Source organism: Sebastes umbrosus, chromosome 4 (assembly GCF_015220745.1).
Source record: "Sebastes umbrosus isolate fSebUmb1 chromosome 4, fSebUmb1.pri, whole genome shotgun sequence".
Taxonomy (NCBI): Eukaryota; Metazoa; Chordata; class Actinopteri; order Perciformes; family Sebastidae; genus Sebastes; species Sebastes umbrosus.
In genome coordinates this window covers 1083566-1100003 of record NC_051272.1, presented here as the reverse complement: position 1 = coordinate 1100003, position 16438 = coordinate 1083566, and the positions used below count along the sequence as shown (strand labels likewise).

Below are 16438 nucleotides of genomic sequence, written 5' to 3'. Positions count from 1 at the left end.
CACTCTGAGTAACAATACAGTTCATCTACTGGACTTCCAGTACTCATAAATACTGTACTCTGAACTGTTTGTCTTGTGCACACATACAGTAACTTCTTAGTGTGTTTCCCCCACCACCTAAGTATCACACACTGTTTCACACATACACGCTCTCTGAACTCGTCCTGCGTTTGCCAACGTGTGAGAATCTGTGTTAAACAAGAAGAAGCCTGCAGAGTTTAGTTTTGATATTTATTTTACAACTCATCAATCAATAATTTAGAACAGCATATGTGTAAAGCATTAACGAAATGTGCAACAGTTGCTCAGTTAAATCTTTTTTAAAAAATCCATAGACTTCTACAACATTGACATAGACATGTACACTTTATGGTATATACACAAGAGAAAAAAAGAAGATATTTACAGACACACATGCCACTTTTATATAACAGTTGAGAACAGATTTGAGGCAAAAACCAGCTGATATAAACTACAAAAGCGATGTCATGTATGCAAAATACAATGATCTGTTTATTCAGTCACGTGTGAAACTTAAAAAAAGCTCAACAACACTTTACACTCTGCAGGAATTAATCTCTTAGAAAACAGGCCGAGATAAAGTTAAAGTTCCTAAATGATCAGAAGCGATGGTCACATGACCACGGCTTCTTTCCCCAATATTTGAAAAGCGAGGTTTTACATAATGATAGCATATAACACAGAGTAATCTGGGATAGGCCAGTGTGTCAGGGGGGGGTGCAGGGTTTTCAAATCTGATTATGATTTGAATCATTTTTGCCAGAAATAAATAGCGTTTGTCAAATCTGGCACCACTTTACTGCCGGTTTGGGATCTCTGCTCTCGGGTTTTAAATGACTTTTTTTTTGTTATTTCAAGCCAACTCACACAAGAATAAAAAGGTTCTCAGAGAACTACAGTGATTGACTTTCAAAAATGATGAGGTGACTGTTTTGTTTTTGGGGGGGGGGGGTAAAAGCAGAGAAAAAAAGTGCACTTTACGTCTCAAAGAGTAAAGATCATCCTACATAGAAACTTTTTTAAACAGCTGGGAAAATACAGGTACATTCAATATCAAAGATCTATATTAAGGTGCTATCCTACAATGTTTCCTGGAGGTTCAGGAGGTCACTGCATCTCGCTGCTGAGATGCTTCATTCTACAATATGCTGGTCGAGCAGCCTCGGGTGGGAATGAAGGGTTCCTTCTCTTCTTTCCTCACAAGAACAAACAAGTGAAGGAAACTCAGATCTGTCAGATGAGTTGAGGGCAATCAGGCATCAAACCTTTCCTATAATGGATTATTATTATTATTATAGCTGTTGTTTGTATTGTTAATAATGGAGATGGTGTCAATCAGCCCACCCCCATGAAGAGCTGGGGATGAGGTACTGTGGGTGTTTCCACTTCTTTTTTTTAGGCCCATTTAGCATCTTAATGAATCAGACTGTCTTCCAGGTATTAATATTTACAGTCAGAGTGAAGCCAAAGCTCTGAACCACCTTGACAGAGGTCATCTTCATACATCCACAGAGACTCTCTGTTTGTTGTGAAGTACTCAAAGTTTTGGCACCAATGCTGCCACTTCAAAATACTTTTATCAAAGAGGATAAAAAACTACTTCCAGCACAACACAGCCAGTTTATTAACGTCAATCATTGTCGATTCATCATTTAGATTGAGAAGTGCAAAAGGCACGCGCAGTCACACACCTGTCCTCATGTTTCAATGACAGATATTAGAATATGAACTCTTCTGTGAAACCTCGTTTTTAACAGAAACTCCTCAGCAGAACGCACGCGGACAGGTGACACACACACACACAGACAGATTAGCACGTTTGACACGCAGACACTTGAGCGCGCGGGCTGTTCTGTCTGTCGTCGGATACGTCATCGTCCTCCTCTCCGTCGTCACTCGCGGGACTTTCCTCGCGCTCCTCAGGTGAACTCAGCTCAGCCTCGTGAGACTCGTCGCTGTCTGGACTGAGGCAGTCGTCTTTCTGCTGCTGAGGAGGAGGAGAGGATGCAAAGTGCACAGACAGTCCCGGGAAACCTGCAGCAGCAGCGGCAGCAGCAGACGCGTGCGCGGCGGGGTATAACCATGGGAACGGGTGCGTGAGGGCCGCGGCCGGGTACATGCACTTCTCCAGGTTGCTCTTGTCGAATAAAGGCATGTAAGATGAAGGGTTGATGAAGTAGAAAGGCATGCAGATAGGAGTCTGCTGGCCAACACCAACGCTGCTTATTCCCATCAGAGAGTTCATGAAGGCCAGGTCTGGTCTGGAGGAGTCCGAACCCACCAACCCGGTACCAGACCCGGTACCTGACCCGGTACCTGACCCGGTACCAGGCCAGCTCATCTTTGGTTTCTTTGCAGGTCGATCATCTCCAAACTCTTGCTTGATCTTCACAGCCTTGGCTCCGTGCGTCTTGCTGCTGCTGTTGCGCGCACATTCCGTCTCCTTCCCGTCGCTCTTCTCCGCCTCTCCTCCGTACCCGCTGTCCGTGTCCGTGTCGGTCTCGTTCAGCTCCCCGCCGCCCTGCAGCGTCCTCTGGATGACCGGGACGCAGTTGGCCTGGCTGTCTGCTGCTTTCAGCGAGTCCTGCTGCTGCTGTGCGTCCTGGTTCTGGTGCTGGTTCTGGTTCTGGTTCTGGTTCTGGAGGAGGCTGGTTCTGGTTCCTGGCTGGAACTGGACCTGCGCCAGCACCTTGTTGAAGGTGGCTGATGAGTTGCGCGCACCTCTGCTCGCGCGTCGTCCAGTTCTCAAACTGACTCAGGTACTGCAGGACCTCTTTGGCACAGGCCTGGAACCCGGACTGGAACGCGTCCAGGTCCGCGTGCATGGAGGGTTTCATCGACCGGTCACCTGCGAAACAACAGACAGTTCACAGATTAATTAACACGTTATTATTATTATTATTATTCTGTAAAGAGGACAATTAAACCTTTAAACCATTAAACCAAGGACGAGAGCCCAGTCGTGTGTCAGCAGCACCTTTTACAATTCTGTTCCCAAAATGCGCATTTTCCTCCAGAAACCTGTTTTATATTCATCGACATTTTTCTGTAAAAACAGACTCTCTCTCTCTCTCTCTCTCTCTCTCTCTCTGCATGGGGACTCATAAAGTGGCATGCAAAACATTCCTAATAACTTGTTCAGCTCACCATTCTGCAGAGCAATCATAATAATAATAAAGGCATGAAAAGGGTATTCAATATAGGCTCTATATACCTACACAAATATACTATGAACTGTGCTTATCTTTGACCTGTTCAAATCTATTATTGCTTGGTACTTTTTCCTCATTCGCCCACCATATAGAGAGCCGAAATCCCCCCATAAAGTTGCATGCTAAACATTAGTAATAAGTTGGGGTTTTGTTCAGCTCACCATTCTGCAGAGCGATGATCTTGTGGTGCTGCTGCTCGGTGACAGCAGTCAGAGCGTTCAAATGTTTCAGTGTTAACTCCAGAACCACCGCTTTCTCCAGATGCCCGAGAGTCTGAGGAGGGAAACAGAAGCTTCAGTTGGCTGTTTAACACATCTCATGTCATGTCATGTAAAAGAACAATAAAAGAAAATCCTTTTAGTTGTTTCATGAACTCACCGACAGCTTGAGATGTTCCGGTAACAGATCCTTCAGCTGGCCGATACACTCGTTGATCCGGTCTCTCCTCTTCTTCTCTATCAACCGGTGAGGTAACTTGTATGCGTCCTGCTGGCAAAACATACAAACGTTAACTGGATGAAAACACTAAAGTTACTGGATTATATTTGTAAATTCTGTTGAGTTCCACACATACATGTTGGTTTATGAAAACAACAAACTAGATATGATGAGAAACTAAACGCACCTTCCCGCCGTCCTCTCGCTTGATGCCTCTCTTGGATTTGCACATGTAGAGAGAGGAGTAGTCCACCCTGGAGGAGAGGAGAGAGAAGAGAGCAGAGAGTTATTATATATATTTATATATCAGGTTATTCTCCAGCTGGTCACAACACATTATCAGACAGGAGTTTGACAGAGTTTGGCCAAAAGCGACACTCACCCCAAGAAATCTGCGTGCTCCATCAACTGTCTGTCCTGTAGATGAGGGATTCTTTCATCCATCACGAACTCCTCCGATGCTGCTGCTGCTGGTGCTCGGTGGTCGGTGCTGCTGGTCGGTGGTCGGTGCTGCTGGTCGGTGGTCGGTGTTGTCGCTTGTTTTGGTTGGAACGGTTTGTTATTCCGCGTCCCACACACACACACACGGTTGTCTGTATCTGTAGTGAGCTAATGCACGGTGTGCAGAGTGTGCGTGTCGTCCAGTGGAGCTGCGCTTCAGACTGATGTCTAGAGTTGCTCTGAGCTGACACTTTGCAAAGCTGTGCTGTGGTTAGAGCGCACGCGCGCCTCCGGTGGTGAGAGGGAACAGCTTCCGAGCCTCACGTGCAGCCTGCACCAGCACCGTGTCCGGTAATTAGAGCTGCTCTCTCTCTCTCTCTCTCTCTCTCTCTCTCTCTCTCGGTGGAACAGCAGCCTCCCGCCGCCGTTCCTATAGAGATGGAGTCCAAACACTCCTGACCTGGAGACTCAAACGGGATGTTTTCATGCACGGGCGCGAGGAGAGACACATTAATGCGTCTATGTGCGTCTTAAACTTCACAATTAAAGGTCCCATATCGTAAAAAGTGAGTTTTTCAGGTCTTTTACATTATAAAGCAGGTTTAAGTGCTTTATATAAATACTGTTAAAGTATCATAATGCTCAACATATGGAGAAATACACACAGCCCTATTCAGAAATTGTGCATTTGAAGCCGTTGGGATTTCTGTCCATTTGTGATGTCACAAATATACAATATTTAGACCATTACACGGTTTTAAACGTAAACATTCTAAATGGGTCCCAGTTTATTTCCTGTTGCAGTGGATGTAAATAACATCAGCTGACAGGACGTAAACATGGACCCAAACTGTTGCCTACCAATGCAATTCTGTTGCAATTCAATCCAAATGTGCTAAAACGGAGCGTTTCAGACAGAGGGTGAATACAGGTATATTCAGACAGACAGAATGAGGAAAATAATGTTTTTTTTAACATTACAGCATGTAAACATGTTCTAGTAGAAACAAATACAAGTATGAACCTGAAAATGTGCACCATATGGACCTTTAATATCCAGTTTGATAAATAATGAGACAGACTTGCACACATTGACAGTTTAGAGGGAACCTCCATCACTCTGTTCATTATATTAAATATGTGTGTTTCAACTGTAAACTTCTTTATCTCTCCACAACAAAACACAACTCATGCGTAAAAGTATAAAAACCAAAGGTTCATGTGTGTGTGTGTGTGCGTGCGTGTGGGTTTATATTCTCAGTTATTTATTTTATAATAGTGTATGTATTCCTTACCTCATATTTTATCGAACTATTGTTGCTGCTTATATTTATAATGTTTCTAATGATTATTTTATTTTACTTCATTATTGTTATTAAATTGATTAATTGATTGATCGATTGTCTATTATACAGGGATGAGAGAGTAACAAACAGGAACAAAGAATCTCACTGCCATGTCAATGTGTATGTGATCAATAAACTAAACTTGAAGTAGAGACAACAAAATATCCCGAGTTGTGTGCGCGTGCACGCCGTGCGCGTCAGGTCACTGTGTGTTGTTGTTGTTGTTGTTGTTGTTGGTAACCTCTTCATACTTCTCCAGTCGTTCAAAAGCTGCGTTGTCAGTAACCATGGCACCGGCCCAGCTGTGTGCGCAAACACGTGCTGGAGGTTTCTGTATTAATCCCAGCATGGCTGCTGCTCTCCCACCTTCATCATCATCATCATCATCACAGCCTCTTTGTCATAATGAGAATATTATGAAACAATAATGTGACAGAGGTTTGTTTGATAAATGCTAAATTAGTTATTTTTTATTTTGTCTGAAAACAATCAATATCCAAAGAATCATCAAATGTCCCAAAAATAATCACTCAGTTTGTGTTGTTATTGCTGATAAAAGTAAACAAGATTAAAAAATTGATTAGGAATAGAAATAAAGACATAAGTATAATTGTATTGGACAATACTGTTATTGATAAATGTTTTAATAAAAAATAACCCTGCGTACTGCAAACTGAACCCTTGCAGCACTGTTGCAAGTTTCCGTCGTTATATTTGTGTTTTATTTGTGTATGCATAAAAACAATAAAGACTAAAGTGACAAAAAGAAAGTAAACAAGATTCAGAACTTTCCATCAAAATATGTCTTTTTTTACAAATTACAGAACTTTCCTAGATGACTACGGGACGTTGTCGTGGTCGTCGGTGACACCTGTTCCTCTCCTGAGAGCATTGAAGTGAAATGGGAGCTCTAATGGCCTCACATGCCTCATGATCACACTACTCCTTCCTGTACGTCATGTGACTCTCTGGCTGGCAGCGTACGGCTCTCTTGTGTAACAGTGCTGACAAAGAATGATCCAATCACTCCGGCTCTCAGATGAAGTGTGACCTGCTCTCTGTGCTGGCTTTTCATTAACTCCTACCTGCTGATATGCTTCTGTACTTTCCTCTTTCTTGTCTTTAGTGTTAAAGTGAAATCAGCATCACAGTCGTATGTTGGAATCCCCCTTTGTGACTTCCTGCCCCCTCTTTCCCTCCTCTTCCTTTCCTCCACAGTATGCTGCCTGCTCTATATGTGGCACTGGAATCCAGTCCAAATGTTTTCCATATTAGTTCAGAGTACTTCTCTGTTTCCAAATAGCAGCGGAGCTGGTGAGAGGAGGCCTTGGCAGGGAGGGGCAGGGAGAGAGAGAGAGAGGCAGACGGCAGGCGGGCTCAGCAACCCCAAACACTGCAAGAGGAAAAGTCCAGAAAGAGTGTAAAGAAAAGAAGATAAAATGGGTTCCTCAGACAAGAAGGAAGGCAAGACGAAGAAGAGGAGAGATGAAAGCCCGGCGCCAGAGGATGGCCGTAAATGCAGAGTGTGCCGCTTCCCCCTGCTCGTCGCCCTGCTCCAGCTGCTGTTGGCGGTGGCCGTCACAGTCGTGGCCTTCCTCATGTTGGCCCTCAGCCCCTCGCTCCTCGCCAGGGAGACGCCACACTGGGCTGGAATCATTGTAAGCTCCATCCTCACCACTACATTTGCATGGAGTCTCCCATTCCTGATACTTCTGCATGACCCCCCCTCTCCCTCAACGTGTTGTCCATCTTCACCTCACTGCATGTCAACACCGGCCCTCACCGCCTGTCTCAGAGCCAGACGCTCACCGTATAGGCATGGGGAAATCGCCGGTATGTTGTCATGTTCTAATAAATCTCCATCTGTCATCTTCGTCTGAATGCGTACACACCTGAATCTACACTCTCCATCTCAGTCACACAAGCCTGCCTGCACCTTCTGTTGTTCTTGTTGCATGTCCAACAAATCCTCAACATCTGGCCTGATGAGACGAGCCAGACAATCTCAGCATGTCATATCTCAACTTGACCTTTGAGCACGAGAGTATAGCATCTAAATACCTTGTTATAATTTACAAATGTGATGTGTACTCTGGACTTGCTTACAACTTGTTATCCTCACCATCAACACACACACACACACACACGCACACGCACATACACACACCACACATTTAATTCACTTCATCTAAACATGATTTAGGAGAAAAGGCTTAGTTTTCTAAAGAATATTTGGTCTTAAAATATCTTAAAATGTGAACTCTTTGCACGTGACATAGTATTGTCTGGAGTTTAAGTTGATACATTTAAAGTAATAATCTCAAAGATTTTTATTTTAAAGGTCCCATATTGTAAAACGTGAGATTTTCATGTCTTTTATATTATAAAGCAGGTTTAAGTGCTTTATATAAACACTGCTAAACTATCAAAACGCTCAATATACAGAGAAACACACACAGCCTGTATTCAGAAATTGTGCGTTTGAAACAAGCCGTTTGGATTTCTGTCCATTTGTGATGTCACAAATATACAATATTTAGACCATTACACGGTTTTAAACGTAAACATTCTAAATGTGTCCCAGTTTATTTCCTGTTACAGTGGATGTAAATAACATCAGCTGACAGGAAGTAAACATGGACCCTAGCTGTTGCCTAGCAACGCAATTCCGTTGCAATTCCGTTGAAATACACTAAAACGGAGCGTTTCAGACAGAGGGTGAATACAGGTATATTCAGACAGACAGTATGAGGAAAATAAAGTGTTTTTTTTAACATTGCAGCATGTAAACATGTTCTAGTAGAAACACTAAATACAAGCATGAACCTGAAAATGAGCACGATGTGGGACCTTTAAGTCACTTTCTATCGCTGAATGAGGTAACACACGTTATAGGCCCACTGATGAAAGCTCTTCTTGCGTTGCAGTATTATGAACTGGGAGTCTGCAGTGACATTCCGTGAAAAAATCCCACACAACGACACTGTTTGGATCTCTGGGAAGTTAGATCCAAACAATAACAGCTTATCTTCATAAGATCCACCAAAGAGAACAAAACAGAGACTTTTTTAAGATTGTAACTTTAAGGAGTTGAGGTGTTAGTTAAAGTTAAAGTTGAGGTACTAGAGTGTAAGCGTTGACAGGTGTCAGTTTAAGTGTTAAGAGTTCAAATGTAACTGCTGAAAGCAGATGAAAATTCAGTTTGAGCTCTTTAGGAAGTTGTCAGCTTGTATGTAAGCGCTGAAGGTAGTTGGCTAACAGTTGAGGAGTAATGTTCTGCCCTCGCAAAGAGTCAACAGACAGATGACTCCTTCAACACGTTGTAGTCAAAGAATGAAGGATTCATTGCACAGCACCATCACCGTTTAGTATCGACAGTATGAGACTGGAGTAAAACTGACATGAAGATAGAAAATAAAGGAAACTAGAAGTGCACTCGGAGAGCGCAGACCTCCGCCAAGGCAGGTTTCATGAACGCGTCATCAGTTACACTGCGCATGTCTTAAAGCCTGTGGTGTCAATGCACATGCTGAGTGGAGTTATAAAAACAAATTCCTGAAGCTGGATCATGATCCGGATCGCCACCAAAATCTAATGGATTGTTCATTGTGCCACCCCCCCCACCCCTCCAAAACATGTCATTCAAATCCATCATGGACTTTTTGAGTAATCCTCCAAACAAACCAACAAACCAACGCCGGTGAAAACACAGCCTCCTGCATAGACCTTTGGCCTTGGTGGAGGTAACAATGAGTAAGAGAAGCCTCATTAACATACATTTCCATCATGTATTATGAAGCCTATCTGATATATCTGGCTACCAGCTGAAAGCCATCAACAGGAGCAGGTTACACGGTGAACAATAACTAGTGCATAGAACACAAAGAAACATGGCCTAACATAGACATCCACTCAAACATTGACACAAATATAGACATCTTATAAAAACGGTACTTACAGGCAATGCTTGATTCCAGAAGTAGATGGATGTAGATGTTGTGACCACACAGCTCCTCGGCTGCCCACCCAGGGAGTGCAAGGAAACCAAATGGCCTCCTCCAGGGTTCAAAGGTCAATATAAGGCCTGAATCACACAAAACGCAATCAGCTCCAACTAGTGGCTGCAGAATGAACTGAAAGTTTCTTTTTTTCTCAGGTCATAACAAGCAAAAGCAGCTGAACTGTAAGAGATAACTCTAATGTCAGTTGATGTCTTAGCCATGAAAGTAACTAAAGTGACGTCGACTGCTGAAATAGTTGAACTGTAAGCTCTGAAAACATGTGAAATCTCAGTTTAAGTCTTGTTGGAAGTTGAGTCATCAGCTGAAATGTTAGAGATGAAGTAAGCTGAAATGTCTTAGCCATGAAAGCAACTAAAGTGTTGTTGACGTGTCAGTGTTGGAGCTGAAAGCAGTCGAACTGTAAGCTCTGAAAACGTGAAATCTCAGTTTACTATAAGTCTTGTTGGAAGTTGCGTCATCAGCTGAAATGTTAGAGAGGAAGTAAGCTGAAATGTCTTAGCCATGAAAGCAACTGAAATGTCAGTGGACATGTAAGCACTGAAAGCAGTTGAAGTGTCAGTTGAAAAGTAAGAAATGAGGGCAGTTGAAGTTGTATATGAAGAGTAAGAGATGACTGGTTGATGCCAGCTGACCTGTAAACCATGAAAGCAATTGAAATGTAATTTGAAGTGCTACAGAAAGTTTAAGTGTGTTGACAGATGACATGTAACATGCTAAAAGCAATTGAAGTGTCAGTTCAAGTGCAAGTTAGTGATACTGTTTAATGGTTGTTTGCAGTTTTTACATGATTTCTAAGTGAACAATGATTAACTGTCTCTGTGACATATGTAATATAAAACAAAAAGAAATGTGTATTTTGCTCATCATTATAATTTTTAAAAAACGATTTAAGGTCAAATTTTTGGTGATAGAAGAAAAAAAATTTGTTTTTTTTCCTGTTTGGATCCTATCCTAGCTTATCACAGATGCCATCTGCTCTCAAAAACATGAGCACCAACATCCCGAGGTAGATCCTCACGAGATTCAGCCGAGTGAAAAACACTGAGGTCATCGAGAACTTTCCAGAGAATCCTGAGTGCTTAAGAACCTGAGAAAAACATTTAAATAAGATGCTGCACGCCAGTCACAAGACTCCAATCGCACTGAAGAGATAGAGAGTGAGTGTGTCTGTGTGAGAGAGAGAGAGAGAGAGAGAGAGAGAGAGAGAGGGAGAGAGAGAGAGTAATGTAATCAGATGACAGCTTAGTGCTGAATCATGCAATATTAAGAGACACCCCTGAAACCTGGGCACAAAATACTTTCTAGAATACTTGTTTCTATACTGTATCTACCACACATACTGTACATCACACACAGTAATAGCAACAAGATACATATGCTAAGTGCATGGGTTGATTGCATTCAGAGTATTATGTTGATATTTGCATTGTCCTGATATGAGTGAATCTAATGGAAATATGTCAAATATTGTCTGATGTGTTGTTGCAGCTGTGTTTGGTTTCCATCGTGGGCTTCATCCTGTACTGTATCACCTACGTCCCCGATGAGAGGACGTCTTCTCAATTCATCGTCAAGGTGAGAGTCTACTGTATACGTCCTGTTTGACACCTTGTTTGCAGAAGTGAAAGTGAACAAGTCAGTCTGTGAATGACAATCTGTGATGTCATGTACGGAGTCAAATCAGGTTCCTCTATTAAAGCAGCAGTAGGGGAGGTTGGAGCAAACATGATTATAAAAAGTTATTTTTATAAAACGTCACTGTATCCTGATGGTACGTGTCCACCAGGGCGTTTTTTATCACGAGGGGACGCGCCGCTTCCCAGCATTGGACGTTTGGTGGGCTGTCACTAGAAACAAGACACTCAGCTCCTGATTGGACGAACGCTCTCCCTCCGTTGGCTGCTGCTCCCAGCTTTCAAACCGGAAAAAAATATGGAGGCTCATTTAGAAACTAAACCGTGCACTACAAGATGATTCTGAGAACATCTGAGGAGAGAAATAGGCATTACAGTAACAGAATATTAATTCATATTTGATCAGCGCTGCCCAGTTTGACCGTACGATCGGAGTTTGCGAGTGATTGACAGATGCCTCCGTTGAATGAACAGCCAATAGGAACGCTCTCTCTCTCTGAAATGACCTGTGATTGGTCAAAGTCTCCCGTCACGGGCTAGATGTTCTAAAGCCTGAAAACAGAGCCATGAGGAGGAGCAGAAGTCTATTATAATATGCTGAAAGGTTATTATGGAGTTTTTGCTCAATGAGGACAAAAACATTCTGCCTACTGCAGCTTTAAATGCACAATATGTCTCTTTGAAGTTGATCAGAGGTTTGTAGTAGAATCTTAGTTGCAGTAAAAGGTATGATCAGATGAGATACTGTAATTGTTAGATGACTGTTCTGTTCTTAAGGAGCAGCAACCATAGAGAGAGAAAGGCATTTAACTGCATTCCTTGTTTAAAAGATCTCTGTGGGGATTCCTATGAGTGAATGAGTTCATTCATTAATCCGACGTGATTGTACAGCTTAATTAGCCGTACAACATATGCAGTTGGAATTCCAAGGCAATTAGAATCAGTCCACCATTGTTTGCTAACTGAGAAGCCGGTCCTTGAAAGCAGCATCCTCTTTTTTTTTTTTCCTCTCTGCATACCAGGTTGAAATATGTAGCCTACAGACGCTGTGAAGAGCAGCTCTCACAACACTTCAATAGTATTTCGCCTTAAGAAGTGCGGCTAATTTGCAAAGCCAATTCCAAGCGTGTATGTATATTGTGTAGTTTTAAATACCATCAGTCTGTCTGACTCACCAAAATAACAGGGACTTTCTTAATTTACATCTTAATATACAAAGTTTACAAAGCAGACTTTGAAGATATTAAACGCTCTCATAAGAAGTTGTTATTGAAATGATGCATAATTCTTTCTCATAAATAAATATGACAGTCGTTCTGTCGCACTGCAGTAAATACATTTACAAGAGTTCTGTGGGTTAAAATGTCAACTCCTCAGTGTTGTGTTTGCAATCTTAATCCCCCCCCCCCACACACACACACACGCTTTATGATCCATAAGTACTGTTGTATCAAAAATAAAGTACTCCTTTTAAAACAGTTAATAATGTGTTTGTCAGAACAGCTGCAATTAGCCAGCGGTGCTCCGGCCCTGAAAAAACAAATGTGCTTTAATTTATTAATGCCATAACGGCCTTACTATATTCATTTTTTAGTTTATAGCTTTACAGTCAGTTTGTTTATTTATTTAGGAACAAGTGGAGTGAGTATAAAATGTGCTGTAACGGGAGACCTTTCTGTTGAGTTACTATGTTGTCAGATGACGGTCCCATACTCTCTGATAACTCTTTTAAATGATTATTTATTGCTTCAGGATGCTCAGTTTCTCAAACGTTAGTTCTTTGAGTTTGTATGCGCTCTCTAAAAAGTGTTCCAGGACACAATGAGGACCATAAACAACAACTATATGAGCGTTGACTCCTTTCTGTCTCACATCATCTCCGATTAGTGAAGTACATAAACGTAGTACTCGTCGATGTACTTGCTGTACATACATTTCCATGTAACCGACCGTACTCCAGATCTCACAGCTGTTCCTAAATGAACATTTCAAATCAGGCGGCGCTCATCACTTCTCTAATGCCATAAGCAGCATGTAACTGAGAGCAAAACACACCGGCGAATGAGAGCTCCTGTTATATAAGCGAAGGATTAAGATGAAGGTTTAGTGTTATTGAGATTGTGCGATTGCATAAACAACACAAAGCCTCTGTCTCACATATTACAACAGTATTTTTAGCTGCTCTCTGCTGTTCGCCATACTCACACAGACAGGACGTGCACTGAAGGTGGGAAGCGTCTGTAGCTGCGGGGCAGTCTTGCATGTGCCGTGTCTCTCCTCCTCTGTGCTAAGAGCTGGGCTCCTACTCTGAGGGTCAGGCCTGGCCTTGTAGCATTGTGGGTAATCTCTTTGAATTCAACTTGCCATCGGCACTGAGCCAGCACGTCTGTCTCTAAAGCTACAGTTCTGGCACTCTGGGTTAATCATGAGACAACAGACTAAAGCAGGAGCCAAGAACACCTTCTCTAATCAAAGCTTTGGAGGTAAACGTGCGTGATAGGGATGCACCGATACCACTTTTTAATCAGACCGAGTACAAGTACTTACATTTTGGTTCTTGCCGATACCGAGTACCGATACAAGTACTTCTCTATGCCAAAATACCCTCGTTAACAGCCAGCTGGAGGGTGTGAGCGACACACGGCAGGCTGGGGAGTCCCGCATACGAGGCGGTGTGCCGCCACCGGCTCTAGGTCGGCTTGGAAAGCTCGGGGCGAAGGTGCTTCCCGGGGCAACAGCTTTACAGCGCTCCCCGCTCGGACCTCGCCACACCGTGGACAAAGGGCTCGCTGCGCCCTCTCTCCCCGCTGGAGAGGAACGGGGCCCCCTGCTCCCGGTGCGACTGTTGACCGGGGCGGACTGTCCTCAGTGCACCCCAACCGCGTCGTGCCGCCAGCGCAGGGCTCGCTCCACATAAAAGGCGCCAGGGGTCTGTGGCGTTGTCGGCAACCCACCCGACCCGTCTTGGAACACGGACCAAGGAGTCTAACGCACACGCGAGTCAGAGGGTGCAAGCAAAACCCTGTGGCACAATGAAAGTGAGGGCCGACGTGCACCGGCTGAGGTGGGATCCCGGCCCAGTGGGGTCGGGCGCACCACCGGCTCGTCTCGCCCGCACCGTCGGGGACCCGAAAGATGGTGACGAGAGGTTAACGTCACGCTGCTGTAAAGTGGTATCGGTGCCGTTGTATTGGAGCCGTTTTGCGAGTACGAGTACATGAGCACAGTATCGGACCCGATACCCGACACTGGTATCGGTATCGGTGCATCCCTAGTGCGTGACCTCTGACCTGTCCTCTGCCCTCTACAGCTCCTGTACTTCATCCTGTGTACCATCGGCCTGGTCATTTCACTGCTGGCTCTGTCGTTCGCTGGACACCACTACACACAGACCAGCAGCTTCTGGTGCGAGCCGGCGGGAGAGGACTGCGTGTGCACGCTGGATCGAAACGACCCGATAGCCCGCACCTTCACCTACGCGGGAGTCAGCGACTGCGGGGTGATCACCGGGACGCTCGCGCTGTACTTCCTGATCCAGATCTTGCTGAACCTGGCCCAGGCGCTGGTGTGTGCCGTCGGTGCCTTCATCATGTGGAAGCACCGTTACCAGGTGTTCTTCGCTGGCCTTCAGATCGGCTCTCCCTCCTCCCGGCGGTGGCAGAAGGTTTAACGGCAGCAGCGTGAGGGACGGGGACATTTGCCTTTGTGATGTGTGCCAAAGTGTGTTTTCTCTGATGTCAGTTGGTCTATAACGGCTTTTTGCACAAATTTTGTATAAGTAACTTTATACTTCCAGTTTTTAATATTATAAAAATCACTTGAACAGGTGGAGAAGAGCAACTGGTCTATTTTTGAAAATAATTATTTGTTTTCCACAATGTTTCTAATTATCTTCACATTTGCTCTCATGACATACAGCTCACATACAATAATAAGCACAACACTGAAACCAAAATAGCTCATTAGTTATGCACTTAACTCCAAACATGTACACAATCTTTCCTTTGGTTTGAGATTTAATGATTTAACGATTAGACTGCTTCAAGTTTTGTTTTCACAGTTTTCACAGGACAAATTTCAAATGTTGTCTAAATGCAAGACGTCCTTTTTGATCTTAAAGGGACTGTTTGTAAGAATCAGAAATTGCTTGTTAACAGCGACACCTGTGGCCGTACAAAAGTCAGCGTCCTGCTTGTGCTCGCTCTACAGACACGAACGAGGGTCGGAGACCATAACGTTTCTCTCTGCGGAGCCCCGTCACTTCACAAGACACGGGAAACCTCTGTTGGTCTGGAGGAGCTGCAGCAGTTATTTCTGCACAAATGTCCACTGAACATTCACTAGATATTCTCAGAGCTAAACTAACTCTTCTGCAGTGTGGAGTGAGCAGCATGCACGTGAGAGGTGGAGAGAGAGAGAGAGAAGGAGTGTGGTGTGTGAGTGAAGGCAGGCAGAGGAGCAGAGGAGCAGAGTACAGCAGAGACTCCGGTCCTGGAGACCAAAGCTACGGTCTCCTCCGCGTCCTCCGACCGCGGCCAACACTGTTTAACAGACGGGCTCCACTAGATACAACCAAGAGGTTTTGGTGCTTCACTGGAGTTTGTGTTGGAGTCTGTAACGTGTAAGAAGTTACAAACAGTCCCTTTAAATTTAAAAATACACAAACATTTATTGAATTAACTTCTTACATTGAAGTCTTTATCTCTGCTGTAACATGTTTTCAGTGTTTGACACACAAAATATTAACCTCTGTTATGTTTCTTTTGCTACTATATAAAGTATGCAGTTCTGTAAATATTGCATAAAATCCTTGGTGGAAAATAAAGTGCTTTTTCAGCTGATAGAAGAGACCCCTGTAACACACCAACAGTCCAATAACATGCACTAAAAACGGATCCTGACTGCAGTAACACAAGCTGGGCAGGGCTCACTTCAGGAGACTGGATCCAGGCTGAACTGGGCTGTGGCTTGCGAAGGTGGATGCCAGGCCAGTAGCCAGCATGACTCAAACAGCCTGTAGGAGTCAAACTACTGCAGCCACAGAGGGAGGGGGTGAGGGGGTGAGGGGCCGGGGCGAGGGAAGGGGGACTCAGACGGGCAGCTGGATGGAGGGAACTAAATCAGCTCACCGTGTTTACCATGTTTCACTTGTTGTCATTCAGGTGGGAAGGAGCAAAAGAGGTCAAACAACCAACCAACCAAACAACCAACCACACCATTTAGGTTTTAAAACGCCGTATGCAGAAGTTCAGCTTTATTTTATTCTTCCTCTCATCTCAGTCTTCTATACCTACAATCTATACCTACAGTCTATACCTACAATC

General features: G+C 43.9%; 2 protein-coding genes across 2 annotated transcripts; one reads left to right on the top strand and one right to left on the bottom strand.

Moving 5' to 3' along the window:
• Nucleotides 1-217: 217 nt before the first annotated feature.
• On the bottom strand, nt 218-9498 carry bhlhe41 (basic helix-loop-helix family, member e41). Its single transcript, XM_037768286.1, is given in 7 exon segments — nt 218-2716; nt 2718-2869; nt 3395-3506; nt 3612-3719; nt 3859-3925; nt 4054-4572; nt 9417-9498. Coding segments are annotated over 6 exon segments (1386 nt in total). The 5' UTR covers nt 4116-4572; nt 9417-9498; the 3' UTR covers nt 218-1831.
• On the top strand, nt 6678-14951 carry sspn (sarcospan (Kras oncogene-associated gene)). The gene is made up of 3 exons (XM_037768299.1): nt 6678-7116; nt 10969-11055; nt 14425-14951. The coding sequence occupies exons 1-3, from the start codon at nt 6898-6900 to the stop codon at nt 14782-14784; spliced, it is 666 nt and encodes a 221-aa protein (XP_037624227.1). The 5' UTR covers nt 6678-6897; the 3' UTR covers nt 14785-14951.
• The last annotated feature ends 1487 nt before the right edge of the window (nt 14952-16438 follow it).